Source organism: Hypanus sabinus, chromosome 11 (genome assembly GCF_030144855.1).
Source record: "Hypanus sabinus isolate sHypSab1 chromosome 11, sHypSab1.hap1, whole genome shotgun sequence".
Classification (NCBI taxonomy): domain Eukaryota; kingdom Metazoa; phylum Chordata; class Chondrichthyes; order Myliobatiformes; family Dasyatidae; genus Hypanus; species Hypanus sabinus.
This window is the reverse complement of record NC_082716.1, coordinates 26,842,147-26,866,190: the sequence shown is the minus strand read 5'-3', so window position 1 is coordinate 26,866,190 and position 24,044 is coordinate 26,842,147. Positions and strand designations below refer to the sequence as shown.

Below are 24,044 nucleotides of genomic sequence, written 5' to 3'. Positions count from 1 at the left end.
AGGATCTGGTTTTGAGGGAATTTGACATAGCATGTGAAAGATAAAAACACCATGAAAGATTGACTGTTTGGATGTTAAGTTTAAAAGTAAAATAGAGATTAGTATTTGCACAAATTTCTGTAATGTACTACATTATAATCACACATGTATTGGTTCATGCTTTGTAATAGGCACCTAAGCTAAGATCACAACCCTTTAGTACTTTTTTTGCTAACATGAAAAGTAAAAAGTAGGCAGTTATTAAATTGGTTTGTTATTACAAGAATTTGATTTTAAAATACAACATGTAAAGGGGAGTGATAATGTTATTGCTGATTGTTTATCTAGATGTTAACTTGAACGTGTATCTGTATTATTCTTGTAGTTAAGACAACTTCCATATTTTGTTAAACTCTGTAATTCAGTCATGTGCTTTATTAGTTAATTTTCCCCCTAGTGAAAATTCTTAGAAGGATGGGGGTGTTATGAGTGATGAACAGACCTGATGGACAGTGGGGTGAAGAGTTAACCACCCCCACCTGAGAAACACGAACTATTACTGTTGCTATGCTGACCATGAGAAAGAGACGAAAAACAGGAAAGAATATTTGCTACAGATAAGAAAGTGGAGAGAGACTGTTGATTTACTGTATTATGATTTCTGCAAAGGTTATTTATCTTCTACTATTTTGCCCATAAACATTCCTCAGTGGACTGAAGCAGTGGCCTTATTTGATGGACACAGTCACTCAGGAGTGATGGATAGCTGAGACCCCATGAGTAAGGATAAAAGACAGGTCTGGAGAGACACCCTCCAGACACACCAGTGGACATTGAGTGTTGGAACCCACAAGAAAGGTGGGGGCTTCGAAGACCGAACCAGGAGGTCGGTCATTAAGACTATCAGTGTAAAAGCAGGGCTGGTGGGGACTTGTGTTTGTGTCCACTCATACCAGAGTGATGAGTCCACCACAGAAGAATGGTCTAGCAGAAGGACGGAGAGGTCATAACTGAATGACCACACTGATACGACGGATTAAGAAAGCAAAGGAAGGTTTGCCTGACTGTAGCTGTTACATCTCACTTGCTCACTCTCACTCTCTCTCAATCTCCCCAACGATTACAACAACCGTAACTACATCAGCACTCATGAACTGAACTTTATACTTTTCTATGACAATTTATTTACCCCTAGACATCGATAGAGCTTGTTTATTATTGATTATTAGTATTATTCCTACACTTTTAGGTTTATTACTGCTAACTTGTTTTATATGTATATTTGCCTTATTGATATGGTTTTGCTTATTTTTATTAATACCAATGTATTAAAATACATACCAAACCTTTAGTTTGGTACCACCAGACTCCAACGGCTTCTTCTTTCTCTGCTGGTTAGACACCCAGTTACGGGGTACGTAAAAATTTGAAACATAAATATACATCCCTTTCAACATTAATGAAACCCTAGTCTCATCCTTACTCTCACCAATCTGGATATCCCTCATAGGATACACAAAGTTAGTCTGACATTGGTTAAAGATTACTTCGGTCCTAGATAAAAATGCAGACAAGATAAATGTACAATATGTTGCATTGTCAACGTGGACTCACATTGTACAAAATTTTAGTCTGGTATTGGAAGCATACCAAGCTGATATTTAAGAGGTGCAAACTAGTTGAAGTGGTTACTTTTGTTGCCCATCTAACTTAACGATTCAAGTACTGCATTGAGCATTGAATATAGAGTGTTCTCATTTTTCATGTTAAAAACACATGTTTAAAAAAAACAAGTAGAAGCAGTACCTGGGATGCACATTGAAGGTAGCTCAGATTTGTAGTAAGATTTCGTTGGGTCTCTAAATGCAGTACGTGACACGGCCACTACTGAGTGGTGGGTATTTGGGCAATGTCGTGTTACTGCCACAATATCCTCATCAACTTGATCCACATACACCTTAAAATACATACCAACACAGTTGAAGAAAGATTTCATAATCCTGATGCAATTTCAATTCATTCAAGTCATGCAAGTTAGATCAATATTTCTGCATTTAAGCAAGAAATTGTTGCATTTTGCGACACCTGATTGAATGACTGAGCTCCTAGTAGACGATGAAGAATGTTAATTGCTTGTTTTCCTGCAATGATTCCAGAGTTTTCACTGAGCTCCCCTGCAGACTCTGGATCTGCATCAGGATTATACTTGGGATAGAGCCTCTCTTCTCCAACCACGGATATCTATTAACACGTAAAGGCAGAAAACAGAAACCTCAATGTGCAGGAAATCAAAATATGTACTATACATTGTATTTAAATTGCTCCTAGTTACTGTTACAACTTCAATTATGATAATGTCACAGGTAGACAGGGAACAGATAAACAGGTACCATTTAATATGCCAAAAAGCCAAGGTAAGAATATCAGAAATTCTAGTAAACCAAACAATAGAGACATGGCATGCATGCTCAGAATTAAAAATAAATGAACAGACATGTTTTTCTTATAATATTTAACACCATTATTGAGGGAGGTATAAATAAACAAATTTTTAAATGAAACACCTTTCATACATCGTTTTCCTACATGATTGCAAACATTCATGCTGAAGAATCTGGCCAAATCAAACTTACAAAGCTGGAAATAACTGAGAAAACGCTTAGCTCGGGTGGTTGATAGTTGAGTTATCTTCTGATGCATGGATTGCTAAGATCAGAGAACACATCAACCCAACTTACAAAGCTGGTGATCTACTTTTTAATATTGCACACAAGAAACAGAAATAAGAGCAAACTATCCAGCTCGCGCAGACGTACTGACATAGGTCATTATCAAAGCTGATCCAGTATTTCCCATCTCATTTCCCTAACATCCAAATATACATAAATCTGTCAATCTCAGTCTTCAACCTGAACTGAGAGTTCAGAGACATGGCTATGAGTCAAGAACTCAAAGACATATTTATGAAAAGTTAACTCTGTATGAGAAGCTATTTCAGGTCACTTTAGTGCTAAATGGCTAACCTTGAACTCTGTGACTTTATCCCCTAGTCTTTAAAACTTTCCACATATAGAAAACAGCTGACATACATCCTACATAGATAAATTAGCTTCATTTATCACCTGTACTTTGAAACTGTAGTGAAATGCACCATTTGTGCCAATGACCAACACAGTCTGAGGATGTGCTGTGTGTATCTTGTAAGTGTCGCTATTCCTCCTGTGCTAACGTCGCATGCCCACAATATACTAACCCTTTGGAATGAGGGAGAAAATTGGACAATCCAGAGGAAACCCACGTGGTCACGGGGAGAATGTACAAACTCCTTACAGACAGCAGTGAGAACCCTTTAAAGCGTGTATGCAATGCTGCATTTTAATACAAGGTTCTTCCAAAAGTCAGGAAAGAGGCACAACGTTTGTTGCTTCGCAATAATTTTATTAAGCATTGATAGAAAGTTGAAACACACCGTGATAGAGGCTTGGAAAGCAAAAGGGAAACAAAAGCAAAAAGAACTAAGATGGTACTGCCTCAAGATGCAGCTCTATTTATACTGTACTACATAGATAAGGAAAATTCCATTTAAATTAGTAGACAAGAGTCAACCAATGAGATACCTCCTATTCAAATAATGCAGCACTTTGAGAATCCTCCAGAGCTTACCAGAATTATACTACTATAACAACTAGAGGATACACTGAACAACTACATGTTTACACTGTGACAACTAGGAAACATATTAGGCAGTTACTTGCATATACACAAGTATATAAAATACAAGCAGTTAATTGTTAAACTGCAAAGAAAATACCAATTAAACAGCAACAATCCAACAACAACTTGATCTATCATACTTGTAAACTCCAACAAGCATAGGCCAGACAACATGATTAGAATAATATCTGTAGTTACCACCACTTTGTACTTCATATGTGAAAAAGAAAAGAATGCAAACTAAACTAAAAAGAATTAAATTAAAAATTGAGTTTGGAATAGAAAATGAATAAAGTATTCCAGCTTAATGGAAAGCAACTATTTGATACAATTGCTTCATTGCCCTCAGAGTTAATGTTTAAGGTCAAAGTTCCACCTGAAGCATTAACACTACTTCTCTTCAGCCAGATGTAGCCTGATCCGCTGAGTGACTTCACCATTTGATTTTGCTTTAGATCCACCAGAACAGTTTTCTCATAAGGAGATATTCTGATTAATCAGGATTTCAATATCAGAATATGGAACAAAACTTAAAAATGCAAATATTTTATATTTTTACATAAAATTATGCACCTCAAACTAACCTGATGTGGAACTAAGTAGTCAAAGCCCATTGTACTTCCTGAGGCACAGCAAGCCATTGAAATAATGGTTGCACTGGGAAGAGCATCAAAAGCAGAACGGCGCTGTAAACAAAATAAATTTATGCATTATGAAGATTAATAGACCCATTCTGACCCAAAAGGAATTTCAGAGTAATTTGTTTGCCAATTGTCAATTTGTTGGTTCAAAGAAAGTGAAAATATGCTCCAACATAAAAAACAACATATTTAATAGTGCAGTCTACATTAGAATAGTGTTTGATCTCAATTTCAACTCAGATTGCTCAGTAATTTCCCATCAACTTGCATTCCTATTCAAATTTAGATGAGAAACATACCATCTTTGAGAAGGACTTGCACTGCCTGAAAAATTCGATAATCACTTTGCCAAACATTTTAAAATATCAAATATCTCTTTAGATTAATCGCCAAGTAATTTAAGGCAGGTTTTCCTGATGGGATCATTTTCCTAAAAGTATACAGGCATGCAGTATGATTTAGAAAATGAAACTGGAATTTTCATTATACAAAGGATGTGCCAAAGTTTTTTCCCATGGTGGGGGAGTCTAGTATGAGAGGACATGACCTGAGGATTGCAGGGCGCCCATTCAGAACAGATGTGAAATTTTTTTTAGCCAGAGGGTAGTGAATCTATGGAATGTGTTGCCATGGGCGGCAGTGGAGGCCAAGTCATTGGGAGTATTTAAGGCAGAGACTGATCGGTATCTGAGTAGTCAGGGCATCAAAGGTTATGGTGAGAAGGCAGGTGAATAGGACTAAAGGGGAGATTGGATCAGCTCATGATGAAATGGCGGAGCAGACTCGATGGACCGAATGGCTGACTTTTGCTCCTTTGTCTTATAGAATTTCTGTGTCCCCCAAACGACCTTTTTGATAATTCATCATCATTATGTGTTGTGTCATATGACGCGGGCGATTATGATCTTCCTATCCCTAACCATGATTGCTCTTGGTACATTTTTCTACAGAAGTCGTTTGCCTTTGCCTTCTCCAAGGCAGAGTATTTACAAGATGGGTGACCCCAGCCATTATCAATACACTTCAGAGATTGTCTGCCTGGCTTCAGTTGTTGCATATCCGGGACTTGAGATATCCACCAACTGCCTTCTGGCTTCATGGAGCCCTGATCCATGTGGGGGCTAAGCAGATGTTACACCTTGCCCAAGGGTGACCTGCAGGCTAGCAGAGGAAAGGAGCTTCTCACACCTCCTTTCGTAGAGATAGATCTCTACCTGCCATTTTACTGAGTAATGATAACAAAGATAATAATGATATGCTGTACCTGAATCAATGACTCATTGTCATGAGTAACATCCATAAACAAAGCATGAGCAATTTTTGGTACCAGAGGCCTTACAAACAGCTGTGCGAATGATCCAACAGGCACACCACCATAACGGTAAACCAGCCTCCCTTCTTCATGGCTGTCACCTGCACTCATCGCCTCTATTAGACAAAAACATGAGGAAGTGAGACATACAGCATACTTTAGATCTAGATTGTTGAGTTGTTCTTTGCATTGTATTTTTAAAAATATTTACTTGACGAGTGAGCAGGTTGGTAAAGAGAAGTGAGCAATTTCTGCAAAAGGTAGAGGCATATAGTTACACAGCACAAAAGCAGGAACTTCACCCCAGTTCCTCCATGCTGACCAAGATATCTATCTGAGCTAGTTAGTTCCATTTCTCTGCATTTGGCCCATATCCTCAAAACCCTTTCTCTCCAGGCACCTGTCAAAATGTGACTTTAATTGTATTCACCTTTACAGCTTTCTCTGGCATATACTAACCACCATCTGCATGAAAAATATGTCCCTCAGTTCCCCTTTATATTTGTCCCCTTTCACCTGAAACCTCCACTCCTTAAGTTTTGTCCTTCCTACTGTGGGAAAAAGACTGACGATCCATGTTATTTATGCTACTCATGATTTTATATACTTTTGTAAGGTTACTTCTCAGCTTCCTACATTTCAGGGGGAAGAAAAAGTCTTAGCCAATCCAGTTTCTCCTTAAAACTAAGGCCTTCCAATCCCAGTAACACCCTCATGAAACTTTTCTACACCCTTTGCAGCTTAATAACATCATTCCTATTGCTGGGCAACCAGAAGTGAACAAAATACTCCAAAAGTAGTATCACTCACAACTTGTATAAATATTGGGATTTCAACTTCTGTACTCAGGGTTCCAAATGCCATCTTCACCAGTCCATAGGTCACTCAAAGCTGCCGCGCATGTTGACAGGGTTGTTAGAAGGCGTTTGGTGTGTTGGCCTTCATCAACCACGGGATTGAGTTCAAGAGCCGCAAGGTAATGTTACAGCTATAGAAGACCTTGGTCAAACCCCAGTTGGAGCACTGTGTTCAGTTCTGGTCACCTCACTACAGGAAGGATGTGGATACTATAAAGAGAGTGCAGAGGAGATTTACAAGGATGTTGCCTGGATTGGAGGGCATACCTTATAAGAATTGGTTGAGTGAACTTGGCCTTTTCTCCTTGGAGTGATGGAGGATCAGAGGTGACCTGATGCAGGTGTATAAGATGATAAGGGGGACTTGATCATGTGAATATCCAGAGGCCTTTTCCCAGGGCTGAAACGGCTTACAAGAGGGGCCATAGTTTTAAGGTGCTTGAAAATAGGTACCAAGGCAATATCAGGGGTAAGTTTTTCACACAGAGAGTGGTGGGTGCATGGAATTCACTGCCGGTGGCGGTGGTGGAAGCAGATACAATAGGGTCTTTTAACAGCCTCTTAGATAGGTACCCTGGAGCTAAGAAAAATAGAGGGCTATACGCTAGGGAAATACTAGGCAGTTTCTAGAGTAGGTTACACGGTCGGCACAACATTGTGGGCCAAAGGGCCTGTAATGTGTTGTAGATTTCTATGTTCTATGTTGCCAAGCACAAGGAACAGTGCATCTGTATCCTGGGGCTCTCCGTTTTACATTATTCTTTAGAACCTAGCATTTCATTGTCCACTGCACTACCAATTTTAGTGTTATCCACGGACTCTCTAATCATGTTAACAACATTATCATTCACTTCATTAATATAGATGAGAATCAATCGTAGACCCAGCACCAGTCCCTGGGGCACACCACTAATCTGTGTGACAGACCTGCGTTATCACACTCTGCCTCCTTCCACAAAGCCAATTTTGTTTCCAATAGACCAGTTCACTCTAGATCTCATCTGATCTTCCAGGCTAGCCCACCATGTAGGACCTTGTCAAGGACTTCACTAAAGTCAATGCAGAACTTCTTAAACTTCCATTGCCCTGCCCTCCTCAGGCCTCCTTGGTTGGCACTGAGGCACAATTTCCTAGCACAAAACCTTGTTAACTATCCCATATCAAAAGACACAAGAGGTACTGCAGATGCTGGGAATCTTTTGCAAAGCATACAATGAGCTGGAGGAGTTCAGCAGGTCAGGCAGCTTCAATGGATAGGAATAAACAGTCAACGTTTCAGGCCGAGACCATTCATCCCTTATCAGCTCCTGCTTTTCCAAATGGGGGTAGATTCTGTTTCTCAGCATGCCTTCCAGTAACTTTACCGCCACTAATGTTAGACTCACTGACCTGTGGTTCCCTGGCTTCTCCTTGCAGCCTTTCTTAAATAAAGATACAACATTAGCACTATCCTATCTTATGGTACTTAACTAATTATTAAATCACATCCTCAATATTCCAAACCTCTATTCTGTTTATGGCTTTTGATACCAAAATAAAGGCAGTGGGGTGTATATGAATATAATTTTTTTTTCCAGGATGAATAAATCAGATGAGATTTCATAACATTTTTTCCTTCAAATTGCACCTCCCACAAAACCATCTTAATATACAACCCAGAACATCATATTGTTAACTCTAAGTCAATGTGTTAAAGCAACTGAAAACCATCAGCTGAAACAACTGGCAGATTAGAACTGCATCATTCAGATGCATGCTTACAATTTATGTTGAACGGGCATGCATATTGTGTGCTGGCATCCTATTTTTTTAACCCACAATCTCTGGAGAAGATATCAACTGGAACAATAGCTAGTCAGTTTTTGCGGAATGCTGTGAAGTTGGATTCTGAATTCAACCTGTCAGACAGTAAGGCCTCAGGGCTTTACTCCTGCTGGTAAATTCCTCTACAACCACACGGTGAAAAAGCACTTGCATATTTTCCATAACTCTGCCAAAGGAGAAGTGTTAGCAATTTTCACAGTGCTCTCACATGTTCAAACCAGGGTGCAATCCAAACTGTTTTTGTCCACCTAATCATATTCCTCAAATATATGATTATATATTCATATTCATCAAAGGTGATGGGGAGAAGGCTGGGAACTGGGGTTGAGGAGGAGAAATAAAAAGGATCAGCCATGATTGAATGGCGGCGCAGACTCGATAGGCCAGATGTCTTATGGTCTTGTTTCTCCTTTCTTCATACACTTCCACCCAACCCATTTTGTTGTCTATTCTATACATCACCCCTTGCCCCCACTTTGGTTTGCCCACTCTACACTCTATTTGATTAGAATCACCCATTTGGTCTTGACCCTATGTGCAAAATGTCACCAACGCATGAGATTCTGTAGATGCTGGGAATCTTGACTGACACACACAAAATACTAGATGCTGTCCGATCTCTTGAGTTCCTCCAGAATTTTGTGTGCAGCACGTCATAACTGATCACATTTTTAAAAAAATCAATACGTTGATATGCAGCTTAAATCAAATGTTATTAAACAAAATATTCAGATTCAGAAACAGGTGGTTGTGTATAGTAGTACTATTATTCTTACCTGCCTTGGTTAATTTTTAATTCTTTTAATTTAGAGATACAGTACAGAAAGGTAATAGGCCCTTCTAACCAAATAAACCTGTGCCGCCCAATTACACCTATGTGAGGAATTAACCTACTAACCGTTACATCTTCAGAATGTGAGGAGAAACCAGAGCACCCGAGGAAATCCATGCGGTCACTGGGAGAACATTCAGGCTCCTTAGAGGCAGCGGCGAGAATTGAACCTAGGCCACTGTTGCTGTAGTTCTGTAATGCTAACTTCTACACTACCGTGAACAGAAAATCCTACAAAAAGTAGTGGATACAGCCCAGTCCATCACAGGTAAAGCCCTGTGAGCCTGTAAAGCCCATAGAACACATCTACATAAAACACGGTCACAGGTCACAGGAAAGCAGCTTCTATCATCAGGGACCACCCCCCCCCCCCCACTACCCAGGACATGCTCTCTTCTCACCGCTGCCATCAAGAAGGTACAAAAGCCATAGGACTCACCCCCAGGTTCAGGAGTAGCTATTACTCCTCAACTGTTAGGCTCCTGAACCAAAGAGGACAACTTCACTCGCCCAACCACAACCTATGAACTTACTTTTCAAGGGCACTTGATTGCATGTTCTCAATATTTATTGCTTATTTATTATTATTTCTTTTTGTATTTGCATAATATGTTGTATAGTTTGCACTGATTGAACATCCAATTTAGTGTGGTCTTTTAATGTCTCTGTTATGGTTATTACTCAATAGATTTATCGCGCCTGCCTGCAAGAAAATGAATTGCAGGGCTGTACATGGTAACATATCTGTAGTTTATTAACAAATTTATTTTAAACTTTGAACCATGCCACCCTGTGATTCTGTTAGCAATAATACTTTTCATACCAAATGCACAGCACAATTTAGACACACTACGCTGGCTATAGTAGAACAATGTGCTCATTAGGCCAACATGCTTACCTCGTATTAAGGAGCTTATGCCCAGATTGGTCACAAAGACATTATCCATCTCTTCACTTCCAGTGAACAATTCTGCCACAACATACAAATTAGGTCTCAGTCTTCTAGCGGTGTCCAGCATGTACTGCAAAAAAATAAACAAGAACCAAGAAAGGGAAATAAAATAGGAAAGGAGACAAAAAAAAAATCTAAACAGGGCAAAAAGCAAGATCAAAATCAAGTAATACAAGGAAACCAAATACTTAGCAAAATAGATAATAAATGATTTTTTGACAAGTTAGTAAGTTGTTGAAAAAAAATACAAAATAAAAATCAAAGTCATTAGGTTTAGCAGAATCAATTAACATGATTAAATGATTCCCACAATATAGAAGTAGAATTTGCATATCAGAAAATTAATGGAAAGAATTCCAGTATGTATTCTTTAAAAGGTAGTCAATATTTCCTTAACTCATAATTACGTACATCAAAGAAACAATAAATCCCAGATAATTGGCAAGGATTATATCTCTATTACTGTAGGGTATGTGTTTGTCAAAGTAATTAAGCCAATATTTCTAGCAGATAGTAACTTATTTGCAAAAACATGTTTTTAAATAAATTCTAACATTAAAGCATGGTGCCATTGGCCAGGATATAAGAAAATGTGAAAGCCTGCCTAACTATAGACTGGTAGCTTTAAAAATGTAAAGTCACATAATTCATTGCAATAAAGAATTTCAGTTTAGCCTTTTGATTCATTATTTATTAAAGTACTCTTAACCTGTAAAAATATGCAACAAATTCAATTCTCTAAAAAGCAATAAATTTGATTAAAATGAAGGCTAAAACCAGGCTGACTTTATTATATTAACTGTCAAGTTGATAAGAATTGGTTAATAAACTTTGCAACTTTATTCACATGACTAGTAATTACTATACATATTTTTGTTTCCATTTTACCTTCCTTTCCTTCACAAAAACTGCACTTTGAAAATGGAATTGAACTGTGATTTGGATCTACTGTCCCTTTAAAAGAGATATTTAAAAGAAGTCCCAATTTGCTACATTATAATTTACATAAAACTAAACATAAACTTCAATCAATATTTATAGTAATTTTTTATTCCCCATACTTATCAACTAATGTTTGTACAGTGTAATATGGCAATGCAAATTGGAGCACAACTGTAGCTCTGGTAGAACAATGTTAAAGACTATCATTTTACCTGCAAAATAATTCATAAATGGAATATTAATTTCTTTTGAATGAGATATAAACATTGGATTAATCCAGTAGCACTAGTCAGTTAGCTAAGAATTCATTACAATCCCTGAAATGGAGATCACTCATGTACTATATAACTGGTTTAACGTAGTTACTTGGAAGAAGCATCTTTAAAGCAGACCTATCCAACTTTTGGCTGCAAAACTGTATAAATACTTCAGCCACAATAATCCAAATCTTGACATAATGGATATTTTGCCCCATTTGTAAAACTTTAGCCTTACAAAATTGAGGCACGACTTATTTTAGTATCAGTTGCTAATAGAGGATAAATCTCTCAAACGGGGTCCAGAATCCAGATTTCATTATTTATGTGTAACTTAATGTTGGCTCTTTCCTAAAGGCCCTCACCACAAGAGATATGTACGCAGTCAAACAAAAAGAATCCGGAGAAGCATGCTTCATAGAAATCACAGAAGGCAAATGGATTAGACAAGATGGCACCATGAAGACAATTGTGTTCTAGACGGACACAGTGGCAGAAGATGGTGTATTGCCTGACCATCTGCTTGTTTCTAAGCTCCAAAGGCCACCCTTTGGTGCCAGTGTTTGCTCTAACACCTCAAAGATGTGACAGTTGTCAGTAAAATGGCCACTGCAATTTGTCCTGGCCATAGTAGAATCGATAGGGATGCAGAGGGTGGTTCCTGTCTGAGTGGGTGGGTATGAATTGTGGAAATTATGGATGATGCATCAATTTACAAAAGATTTGAGTGAAGATAGACCCAGCATTTTGCAAACAATTGGAAAAAAAATGTCCCAAATTAAAACTGGAAACATCATTAAATGTGATCTTGCAACGCATTTCAGAAAATGTTATAAACAGTCACAGACACGAGAATGCTTTATTTGTACCTCAGCAACATGTAGTGGTGTTGAATGGCAGTTGTCTAACCGCACACCATGGAAGATTTTGGCCGTTATTTCTGTGTACTTCTGCATGTGAGCCCAAAGGTAGGGGCAGTCTTCTGGCTTCCTTCCATATCGTAATTTAACACTGTCACCCCAACAAATTAATTCTCTTCTTAGGTAGACATTAGAACCTATGACAGTAAAATACATGTTTATGATAGCTACTATTTTGAATTATTTGCAAACACCTTGTAAACAATTAAGTTTATGGTATTTACATTAGAAGCCAAACTATTTATTTATTTATTGAGACCCTTTGAGCTGCACCGCCTAGCAATTCTCTGGTTTTTTTAAATCCTAGCCAAAGCACGGGACAATTTATAATGCCCAATTAACCTACCTACAAGTGCAGCTTTGAACTGGGGGAAACTGGAACACCCGGTGGGAAACCCCCATGGTCACGGGGAAAACATACAAACTCATTACAGGCAGCAGTGGGAATTGAATCTGGGTCACTGGTGCCAAATAGGGTTGTGCTGCCCACTAACTACGTGCCGTGCCAAGCTAATGTAAAAACATTTACAATTCTAAAATAGAAGGCTTCCTGGTTCAATATATTCAACCTTTAGAGGATCTCATCACATTATTAGGTCTTCAGAGATCTTTGATCTTATGTAAATTGGCCTGCTCAACAAAGTAAATGCATTCTAAATTATTTATTTAACTGGTTTTCTTCCTCAGTGAATATTTTCCAAAATAATTAGATAGCAAAGCTCAATTAAATGGACACTGCATCATAATTGTGAGGTGATAACTGGTCACAAAAAAAGTTGAAGAGTATAGTCATGGACTTTTCAGACAGCAGGACTGTCATGGCCTTGGCACCATCAAGCATTGCTTCAACAATTTTGATGATGCCAAAGCAGAGGCTGGGTATGGTGGTGGTGAACAGCACATTCAGGTTTTAAACTCCCTTTAAACGTGAAAAAATGTGGAAACTCCAACATGTAACATTGGTCAGGGAACTCCAAAGGAAATAGCTAAAACTCTTATGTTTACTGTCTGGGGTCAGTGAAGGATGGCTCATAAAACAGCTACTGATGCACTACATCAAATAGTGAAAATCTTAAACACAATAATCAAATATTGGGAGGTGTCACTCTAGTGCAGCTGGAGATTCCATTAAATATTACCAGTAATTTCATAAGGCACTAATGAATTAAATGCTTCTATGAAATAATAATATATTTTATTATTATTTTTGTGTATTTACACATACACAAGGAATATTGTGGATTCCAAGGCACTTCAACTTGGAAATCAAATAGATTTACATATTTTGCATAGGAGCGTTATTTACTTATTGTTGGCTGGAAAAGGTAGATTTTATGAAGAGAGCTCATTTGCCTGAGCTTTGTCATTGGCTCAACATGTCTGTAAATGTAAATAAATAGAGCCCAGCAAATACAGCTGAAAATGGTTTGAATCAACCCGACTTTAAGAAAAACAACAGAAAAGACCTCGGATTCAAGTCCTCATTTGGGAGAAGGGCAATGAGCCAATTTTACCTGCAAACTTAAGCCAGATTGAGGAGGGTGAGTGGCATAGGCTAGCCTGATAAGAAGGAGCCTACAAAGTTGAAAGGCAAGGGTGCAAAACCGATGAGAAGGAGACTAATAATGGAGTATCTCAGATTTTGAAGTGAAGACGCTGGAGACCAACTATCACGCAAGTGAATGAGCCTATGTCTGAGGTTTGAAGATTAAGTCGAGATGTAGAAGCATCCTTAGCAAATGTTAACTCATGATTGACTGTTTAGGGAAACCTGGTGAGTGTGGGTACAGGCAATTAATCTTGTATCTAAACAGCCTGATTGGCATGTCTAGTTATAAATGAATCAATAAAGATAACCAATAGTTATAAAAGCAACACACACAAAATACTGGTGGAACTCAACAGCCCAGACAGCATCTATGGAAAAGAGTACAGTCAATGTTTTGGGCCGTTTCAGTCCTGCTGAAGGGTTTCGGCCTGTAACGCTGACTGTACTCTTTTGCATAAATACTGCCTGGCCTGCCGAGTTCCTCCAGCATTTTGAGTGTGTTGCTTGGATTTCCAGCATCTGCAGATTTTCTCTTGTTTGCAATAGTTGCACAGATCCTCTCAGCACCTAACAAGCCATTGATGTGGAGTGCAGGAACACCTGCAACATTATGAACTATATTAAATATAATGTGTATCTTTACAATGCATATATTCTTATTGGTAATCAGTTAAATAACTATTTTAATTCCCTAATTATATCATTCTTAGAGTAATTATAAATTTAAGTTAGATTTCTATTTCATTTACAATGAGCATTATAAAAGCCAAACGTATAGACATAAAAACAAAAGCATAATAAGCAACATTAGGTATAGCAGCTTGTCATTTATAAAAATGGAACCAGGAACAACACCGTGACCTTAAGCTGAGAGAAATATTGACCAACAGTCCTCCATTGCACAGAAATTAAAGCCAGAATTTGGAGCAGTTTACAAAACAATTGATGGCGACACACAGATTCAAACCAAAACCGACTAAACATTACTCCTTGAGTATGTTTATTCTGTGACCAAGTGGTCTATTGGTTTATACCACTTTACCCCAATTGCTTCATCTTTCATTACATTTTTCCATCTTGATGCAAATATAATTAATTCACCTGGCTCTGCAAAGTTTCTTAAAGGGTCGTCACCCATGACCCAGCCATTGTGGGCCATGAAATACACAGCCTTTTCTGGCTGATGCATCATCAGCTCTTCCTCTTCTAAAGACATGTCTTCAAAATCATACGTAAAGTACCTATTTGTAAAGTAAGCATACAAATTCAACAGTTTTTACTAGAAACATTACTTAAGTTTTTATATGGTTGAAAACAGCGCAGCATTAAAATTTAATGCTAACTTTTCCCATGACAAATATTCATTATCACATAATACCCGAAGGCAAATCATAAGTACATAGTTTCTAAGTGGGGGGGTCCACAAAGAACAGCCCCACATTTCAGTCTGAGTCTGGGACCATGCCGAGTGGAGTGTGCTCTGTGAATCATCAGTCAGATAAAATTGACTTCTTTCCTAATAATCTTAAATGTCAGAATTGAAAGTTGAAAGGTTAACACACTGTGCCAAGTCCGTTTTGAGGAGGTATTTGAACACTATGTCACCTCTCCAATAAGTACAATATATCATCAACAGTAGCAATCTTTCCATATGAACTGCAGGATACAATAGGGTCTTTTAAGAGCCTCTTAGATCATAAGATAAAGGAGCAGAAGCAGGCCTTTCAGCCCATCGAGTCTGCTCCGCCACTCCACCATGAGCTAAACTATTCTCCCATCCAGTTCCAATTTCCGGCATTTTCCCCATATCCCTTTATACCCTGACTAATTAGATACCTATCAATCTCCTCCTTAAACACCCTCAATGATTGGGCCTCCACAGCTGCATGTGGCAACAAATTCCATAAACCCACGACCCTCTGGCTAAAAAAATTTCTCATCTCTGTTTTAAATGGGTACCCTCTAATTCTAAGACTGTGACCTCTTGTCCTGGACTCACCCACCAAGGGAAACAGCCTTTCTACATCTACTCTGTCCAATCCTTTCAACATTCGAAATGTTTCTATGAGATCCCCTCTCATTCTTCTATACTCTAATGAATACAATTCAAGAACCGACAAACGCTCCTCATATGTTAGTCCCTGCATTCGAGGAATCATCCTAGTGAATCTTCTCTGAACTCTCTCCAACATCAGCACATCCTTTCTAAGATAGGGGGCCCAAAACTGCACACAGTATTCCAAATGGGGTCTCACCAGTGACCCACAGACCCTCATCAACACTTCCTTACTCTTATACACTATTCCTCTTGAAATGAATACCAACATAGCATTCGCTTTCCTTACTGCCGATCTAACCTGGTGGTTAACCTTTAGGGTATCCTGCATAGATAGGTACATGGAGCTTAGAAAAATAGAGGGCTATGCACTAAGGAAAGTCTAGACAGGTTCTAGAGCAGGTTACATGGTCGGCACAACATTGTGGGCTGAAGGGCCTGTAATATGCTGTAGATTTCTATGTACTATATTTACAGCATAAATCTAGTAATAAGCAATTAATAGAAACTTTCCTGACAATAATGCAATTCTACCAATAAAATATACTGTGCAAGTTTATGCTTAAGATATTTATTCAGTGTACCTGGTTACTAAAGGATCTTTTGCTGTAATGGGTCCAAGTTTGGGGCCATGGTCTGCTAAGCGTTCATAGCTTATAGTCCCCAATACGCAGTTAATAGCCTGAAAGTACATAATTCAGTATTTAAAGTGCTTGTAACAAAGTAATGTGCAAAAGATATGAAAAATCAATAGGGGATGTAGGAGAGAGGCAAAATGTCAAGTAAGATCTACCTGTTCTTGATGATTATGTACTTCTTGATAGCGTTCCATATTTAACTCTTCCATTCTTCTAAACACCCAACCACAGCATTCATCTATCTCATTAGGACTATTGCTTCCAGAAAGCAAAGAAGAATAATTTGCAGAATAATAGCTATCAAAGAGCTTCTAATTGCAATTTTCATGATCTTGAGCCACAGTATTTTACAAGCAGTGAAGTAGATGTTGATATTGTTCACTGCAATGGGACAGCCAAACTTTGTCTGAAAGGTCTCAAAGCTCCAAAACAATGTTGAACATCCCATTTTGGGGAAATGCCTGTCATAGGGTGAAGGCCACACAGACACTTCCTTTACTCTCCCGACTTCATACCCTTCTATTGTCGAATCCCAAATTTTCTCAGATCTCCTCAAATGCTACTTGACCTTGGGCATTTTTCATTTTTATTTCTGGTTTTAGAAATCATGGTTGATGGATTCATATTGACCAAGATGCCAAAAGAACTCACTTTTGCATCACCCAGAATGGTAAATTAGGTTACATTTTAAACAACAAAGAAAGAATAAACTAAATGCGTGGATGTTCTACGTTTCCAACGAGTGAGAATGGCTTCCATAACTTACCCATGAGGTACAAACATTTTCAGTAATAAGCTCATATTAACACTGCAGCCAAATCGTTTAAATTCAGGGTCCTGAGTAACCTTAATCGGCTGTTCAGTGTCACAGTTTGTCTTCTCACCTCAAAAAGAATGAGAAATTTTTAAATTGTTAGCTATGCAAACTAGCATGTCTAACAGTAAATTCTGTAAAAAAAAACAAGGAAAAAAATTTCAAACTGTTTTTGTACATGCTAATTGGCCCTCCGCTGTACCGTGCAGGAGTGCTTTGCGGAAGTCAGCAACAACTTTTTTAACGTTCACTTGATAGAATTCCCATAACCGTAGTTTAGGATAGATTTCCTCCCATATGATTTGACGAATACACTGTCAAAAGAATAAACATTATTAAATTCTCTTTTAGAAATTTATCAAATGGACAACCTTAGCTTGATTTGAATGCTGTACTTAATTACTTGTGATGCATACAGGCTTTATCCCATCTTATGTTTTCTAACCAAATTGTTGAAAATATTTCTACTTCATGCAGGTATCTAGATTTTCCATTATTTCTTTCATGTAATATACCACATCACTATCATGCAGAAGAAAGTTACACACTCTAACTCACCGAGGGTTAAAGTAGTTTTGTCTGAAATATTTACAGAATTAATTAGTGGCTACCTGATATTTATGGCCTCTAGGTTGGTACTGTCCATTGACAAAACTTGCCTGTGTACGGATATGATGATTTGCTTTACAAGGTGAACACATAATAAAGTGGCCAGATTTGTGCTCTTCTGCTGAAGTCCAAGCACTTCGCGGTTTGACATGTTGTGCATTAAGAGATGCTCTTCTGCACACCACTGTTGTGACATGTGATTATTTGAGTTACTGTCTCCTTCCTGTCAGCATGAATCAATCTGGCCATTCTCCTCTGACCCCTCTCATTAATACGCCATTTTCTGCCACTCACTAGTTGTTTTATGTTTTACACACCAGTCTCTGTAAACTCTAGAGACTGGTGTGTGTGAAAACCCCTGGAGATCAGCAGTTTCTGAGATACTCAAACTACTCCATCTGGCACCAACAATCAATCCAGCGTTTGAGTCACTTAGATCATATTTCTTCCCTATTCTAATATTTGGTCCAAACAACAACAGAACCTTTGCTTTTACAGATCATGTTGCTGTCACGATTGTCTCATTAGATTAAGTGTACAAGTAAGTGTACAAGTGTATCTAATAAAGTGGCCTCTAAGTATACATGCTACTTACTATTATATCATCATCAATTTTATACAAAATATTTTCACTACTTACTGTGCAAGTTGTGTCAAGATTGAAAGCTTAAATTCTTGAACATTGAAATTTACATAATTCAACTTTCCCCCCCACCCCCCCAATGTTCTAAGTAATTGGGGACGTTATCTTTATTTGAAACACAGGACAGGAAAAGTTGCTAAATTCATGACAGTTGTATTTCAGCATATGCTTTTATGGCAACAATGTTAATTTCATTTTGGAATTGGTAGGGGGAAGCTCTGGCCAAAATGCCTGTTCCTTATTCCAAAAATGTTAATTTTAAATTTTGGGATAACGAAGCGATTTTGGCCAGAGATCCCCCTACCAATTCCAAAATAACATTCATTTTCCCTTCTTACAAACCTGCCTGAAGAGAAAATCATTAATTTTTTACTGAGAAGTATTTTGAAACAGTTACTTAACCTTTACAGCAGAAATGGTCAAGAAGGAAAGTTGTGGCAAGTGAAAGTCATCTTGTACTTACATTAAGGTGGTCTCCATTTTGAATATCAGCAGGAAGTCCTTTATTCTTATATTTTCCTTTAGACACATCAACAGAGAAATGCCACAATGCTCGGTCTAAAAGCCAAGCTGGTTTTAAATGGGGGGAATTCAAAACGTTGTATGAACATTCTGGGTGCTTCTTCAGCCAAATACTATTGGCAGCTATTGAGACAGGGGAAAGAAAAATATGAACAGTGCACAACATTGTTTATTGATATTAGAATGATGAAATAGGCATGAAGTTCATTGTACCTTTTCTTCATGTTAAATACGTAATCAGAAAAATGTTATCTGACCATAGAAAAGTAACAGGGGCAAGACAGCATTCTCAATTCCCCCCGCCCCCCCAGAGGAGGCAGACAAAATATTTCACTCTTTTACTTGAACCTCATTTTTTTCCTCACTTTCTTCTCTTGGGATATAGATACAATATAGAGTTATAGAATTGTAAAGCATGAAAACAGGCCCTTCAGCCCAAATCATCCATGGAGACTAACTTATCCACTTGAGCTAGTCCTATTTCCCTGCATTTAAGCCCATATCCCTCCAAGCCTTTCCCGTTCTCATATCCATCTAAATGTCTCTTAGATATTGTAATTGTACCCACCTCCACTGCTTCCTCTGGCAGTTCATTCCATATTCACCATCCTGTGTTAAAATTTGCCCTCACTAATCCTTAGTCCTTCCTGTCTCACAAACCTATGTTCTCCAGTGTTGGATTGCCCTATACCGGGGAAAATGTGATGCCTGTTCACCTTATCTACAGCCCTCATTATTTTATCAAGCTATTTAAAGTCATCTCTCAGCCTCCTACACTCCAGAGGAAAAAAATTCTGACATCCAGTCTCAATGGCCAAGCCCTCCAGCTTAGTAACATCCTTTCTACAGCTTGGCAACAAAAACAGCACACGGTTTTCCCAGTACAATCTCACCAACAGAAAATGCGTTTCACGTAATAATGAAAGCAATTAAAAAAACAAATCTACTGATGAATAAAAAGCTAAATGTGTTAGTGTTTGTTTTTAGTTAATCTATAATTTTAAGATTGGAGGTCTCAAATTAATTATATTCTTTAAACAAGTGTTAAATACTAAACAAATGGCCTCTTATCATCTTGTTTACAACATCCCAATAAAATGACTTTTCAGTTCTTAATTGTGGCTAAGTACATAAATAAGAAACAAATATTTTCAAATATCAATCTTAGTGTTTCCTGTACAGTTCAGAAGAAACAATTTATAAATACTAATTCTGTTCAGGAAAAAAAAAGCTCTAGTACATAACTAAATTGCTCTTGTCATATGAAGATCAGTTCTAACTTGCCATTTAAAAAGCCGAGTATCAAATTAATGCAGGAGTCTGACCTTTACCAAAATAAAACAAGGTCGGTGTCTGGAAGCACCAACAGCTTCGACCATCTCCTAGTATAAAGTACAGCTCCTGACATAGCAAAAATGAAATACTGAAACTTTAAATAGCTGTATTCCCCTTTGACATTTTAAGCCACCTCCTACAGACTACCACTTTGAATCTAATTATTAAATGGAAGTCTTGATTTTTCTCTTTATAATTGTAAGATTACCTTTGTTTTGGAAATTCAAGTCAGATAGCAAATACGGCAATGCTATTTGATCATAGTCATAGAGCAGTTATTGCACTAATAAACCAGAAACTAGAGTTCAAATGCACTAATGGCAGCCTTCGCATGATGGAGAATGGTTGTATTGTTAAAGCTGGCTGCTACAATGATACAATGAGTGGCGTCTCTGCACTATAACCACTCAGCTCCAACTCATTGCAGTTCAGTGAGTGGATTCCACTCATTCCACAGACTTATGCCAGCCTATTACCAACATGTCCTTCTTCTGTAGTCGTTGAAACCTATTGAATGTTGAAAAGGCCTCAATAGAGTGGATATCGAGGGTATGTTTCCTAGTGTGAGGGAGTCTAAGACAAGTGGGGACAGCCTCAGAATAGAGAGGCATCCATTTAGAACTGAGATGAGGAATTTCTTGAGCTAGAGAGTGGTGAATCTGTGGAATTTGTTGCCATAGGTGGATATTGAGGTCAAGACTTCATGTATTTTTAAGGCAGAGGTTGATAAGATTCTTGATTGGTCATAACATGAAGGGATGTGGGGAGAAGGCAATACACCGGGGCTAAGACGGAAAATGAATCAGCCAGGATTAAATAGCAGAGCAGACTCTATGGGCCAAATGGTCTAATTCTGCTCCTATATCTTATGGTCTTATATCCTCTGACTGTCACTTACTTACCGATGCATGTTGATACATCACTTAGTGCTGCTACATCAGAATTCCCACAACCTGGCTTATTCTATGGAATACACTCTCAAAGGCTCATTTATTATCAAAGTACAAAACTCTGAGTTACTGTGTTTTTCCGGGTTGCAATGAAACCAAGAAGAAAAGAAAGTCAGCACCATCATCAACCCCCAAATCCCTCTTCCCGCACAAAAACTGAGCAAAAGGTTTCAGGTACATCAACTCACAAATCCCTCCCCCTGCACAAGAAACCGAAACAAAATAGATCAGCCACATTGGCCCCCAAATCCCTTCTTCCACGTCAAAAAACGTCAAGAAGACTGGGCAAAAAACAAACACACAAATATTAAAGCTAGAAGACAAAGTCTACAGACCAAGTCCACAGCCAAAATGCAGAATAAACCTGGGCAACACTCTCTGGGTGCAGCGGCAGGCCCTCCCCTCCTCAGTACAGAATGACTGATCAAAAGGCAAGCAGGTGGCGCTCACCCCCTGCACTCATTTTGATGCTTTAATCACCCTTGTCGCTTTGATTGGCCAACAATGGAAGCTATAATCAGTGAAATGGTGTCAAACACCGGCTCGTGCGCCATCCTGCAGCCTTCTCGCCACAAGGCGAGCTTGTGCTGCTTCTGCCTCCTGGAATCCTCATGGAGACTGCGGAGCGCTGAAGCATCCAAGCGATCTCCAAGCAGCAAAACACAGGATCCAATAGTTCCAGAATCACATTCAAGATATTGCATTCTACTACGGCCGCTAAGTTTACAAATTTCATGACATATGCCAGTGGTATTAAACCTGATTCTGAAATAAATAGGAGAACTGGATGGTATGGCATTGCTTTAAGAGCTGATACAGACACGAACTATGGCTTATTTTATGTCATACTAAAATATGAGAATAATGTGGTCACATTCCAGACCTAGAAATACAAGTCCAAGAGCAGGTTGCAATCTTCAAAATTATCCCTTTATATTCAGTTTGCAACAAAGAATGCAGGGTCAGGTGATGATAGAAAAAGAACATATTTTCTACACATCTTTAGTTTATTAAGTCCAACAGTCAATGCCATTTGGTTTTCATCTGGGATCACCCAATTTAAAAAACTCAGAATACGTTTTTAAAGCATCAACAATTAAACTGTCCACTCACTGTATTTATTACAACTTCAAGTTTGTAAATGCAGTGTATTTAGGAAGTATTAAGACTCGATATAGACCAAAGTGCATTCCGGGTGCAATGGACCTTTCTCACACATTTTGAGAATTATAATTCAAAAACAGATAGCTCGATAAACCCAATACAATATGTGGGAAGACCGTACTGGAAGTTTAGGCCTAAGGAATTGCATGGTGTTAGGTGCAGTTGTTGATTCCTTCCAACAAAAGTGATTGACTTTGCAGATAAATATTGTTAGCAAAAGTTAAAACTTAAGAAACATCTTCTCTACTTTGTGAGCCTCCTCCCAACATAACGAATTTGACAACTAATTCTGTACCTGTGTGATTGTAGACGACATCTGTTATGCAGAGTACATTCCATTCATTCTTTAACTTATCAACCAGCCTTGCAACATCAGTCCAATTGTAAGTTTTATTAGGATGAGAAAACTCAGGGTTGAATTCCAACTGGTCAGCCAAGGAATAGCACGATCTGGATAATCCAAGAGTTTGTGTCGGGGTAAAATGGATCATGTTATAACCTGTTAAAAAGAGTTATCATGTTGAATGTATTCAAATAATATAGGGCACCAGATCGATGTTAAGAAACCTAAAACACTTCAATTCTGGTTTACTACCATTTTTGGATAAGCACCATTAAACAAGCATTATAAAAGGAAACATAACATTCCAATACCATCGAGTATTTATGAACTGATTAGTTAACCTCTTCTGGCAATGCTATTAATTCAAAGATCAGTGCTGATCAGAAGCTCCCAGGCTTTCTTTGAATCCCGCAGGATAAGTAGACATCTGCCAAAGCAAAATGCTTAACAAGACACAACAGAGACAAAGGGAAAGAAGATTTGAATGAACATGACACATTATCTTATTTGGAATTTGGAAATCACTGTTTAGAAAATTAACAGCTATATACAAGTACAGTTTAAGATAGCCAAATAGTATAAAAAAAAGACAACATTCATTTCCAAATGGTACATGCTCTCAGTAAAGTCAGAAGATCCTTGCCGAGGGGAAAATCACACTGGTCAAGCTTAGAACTAAAGGGAACGACAACGGTAGATAAAAGATTGGTATTTAAAACCACTCAGACCAGAGCCCCCATAACTAAATGTTACAGAATGAACATTATTTATTCAATGATACAGCATGGAGTAGGACCTTCCGCATCTTCAAGCCACACCACTGCAACAACCTCACAAACCCGACTGACCTTAACCTAGTCACAGAACAATTTACAATGACATCTTTGGAACGTGGGAGGAAACTGGAGCAGCTGGGGAAAACCCACGCAGAGACTCCTTACAAAACATCGGAATTGAACACTGAAACACCATGGGCTGTAACAGCATTGCATTAACTGCTATGCTTCTGCGGTACCCGCAACTGCAATAGGAAACTTGGAATCAATCTACTTTGATACAACTTTAAAATACAAAGTGAAAGGTTGAAGGACACTCCATTGTATGCACAAAGTCAGCTGGAAATAGAAGTAGCTTTAAACAGGTGGACTTTGGATCCCATTTTTTTTAAATGGAAATGTTGGATGGACCTTC

At 38.2% G+C, this 24,044-nt stretch overlaps 1 protein-coding gene across 4 annotated transcripts in view; it reads right to left on the bottom strand.

Moving 5' to 3' along the window:
• The window catches only part of agla (amylo-alpha-1, 6-glucosidase, 4-alpha-glucanotransferase a), a 97,904-nt gene that overhangs the window by 57,829 nt on the left and 16,031 nt on the right, over positions 1–24,044 (bottom strand). For 3 of the 4 annotated variants that reach the window (XM_059983973.1, XM_059983975.1, XM_059983974.1), the window contains exons 5-17: positions 22,806–23,009; positions 19,003–19,184; positions 17,466–17,601; positions 17,240–17,357; positions 16,629–16,731; positions 16,420–16,517; positions 14,881–15,020; positions 12,180–12,367; positions 10,058–10,181; positions 5,599–5,762; positions 4,278–4,379; positions 2,065–2,220; positions 1,786–1,936 (exon numbers count right to left, since the gene is read on the bottom strand). In XM_059983973.1, coding sequence (XP_059839956.1) covers positions 1,786–1,936; positions 2,065–2,220; positions 4,278–4,379; positions 5,599–5,762; positions 10,058–10,181; positions 12,180–12,367; positions 14,881–15,020; positions 16,420–16,517; positions 16,629–16,731; positions 17,240–17,357; positions 17,466–17,601; positions 19,003–19,184; positions 22,806–23,009 — 1,866 coding nt within the window. The remainder of the gene's footprint in view (positions 1–1,785; positions 1,937–2,064; positions 2,221–4,277; positions 4,380–5,598; positions 5,763–10,057; positions 10,182–12,179; positions 12,368–14,880; positions 15,021–16,419; positions 16,518–16,628; positions 16,732–17,239; positions 17,358–17,465; positions 17,602–19,002; positions 19,185–22,805; positions 23,010–24,044) is intronic. The other variant, XM_059983976.1, reaches the window with a different exon arrangement.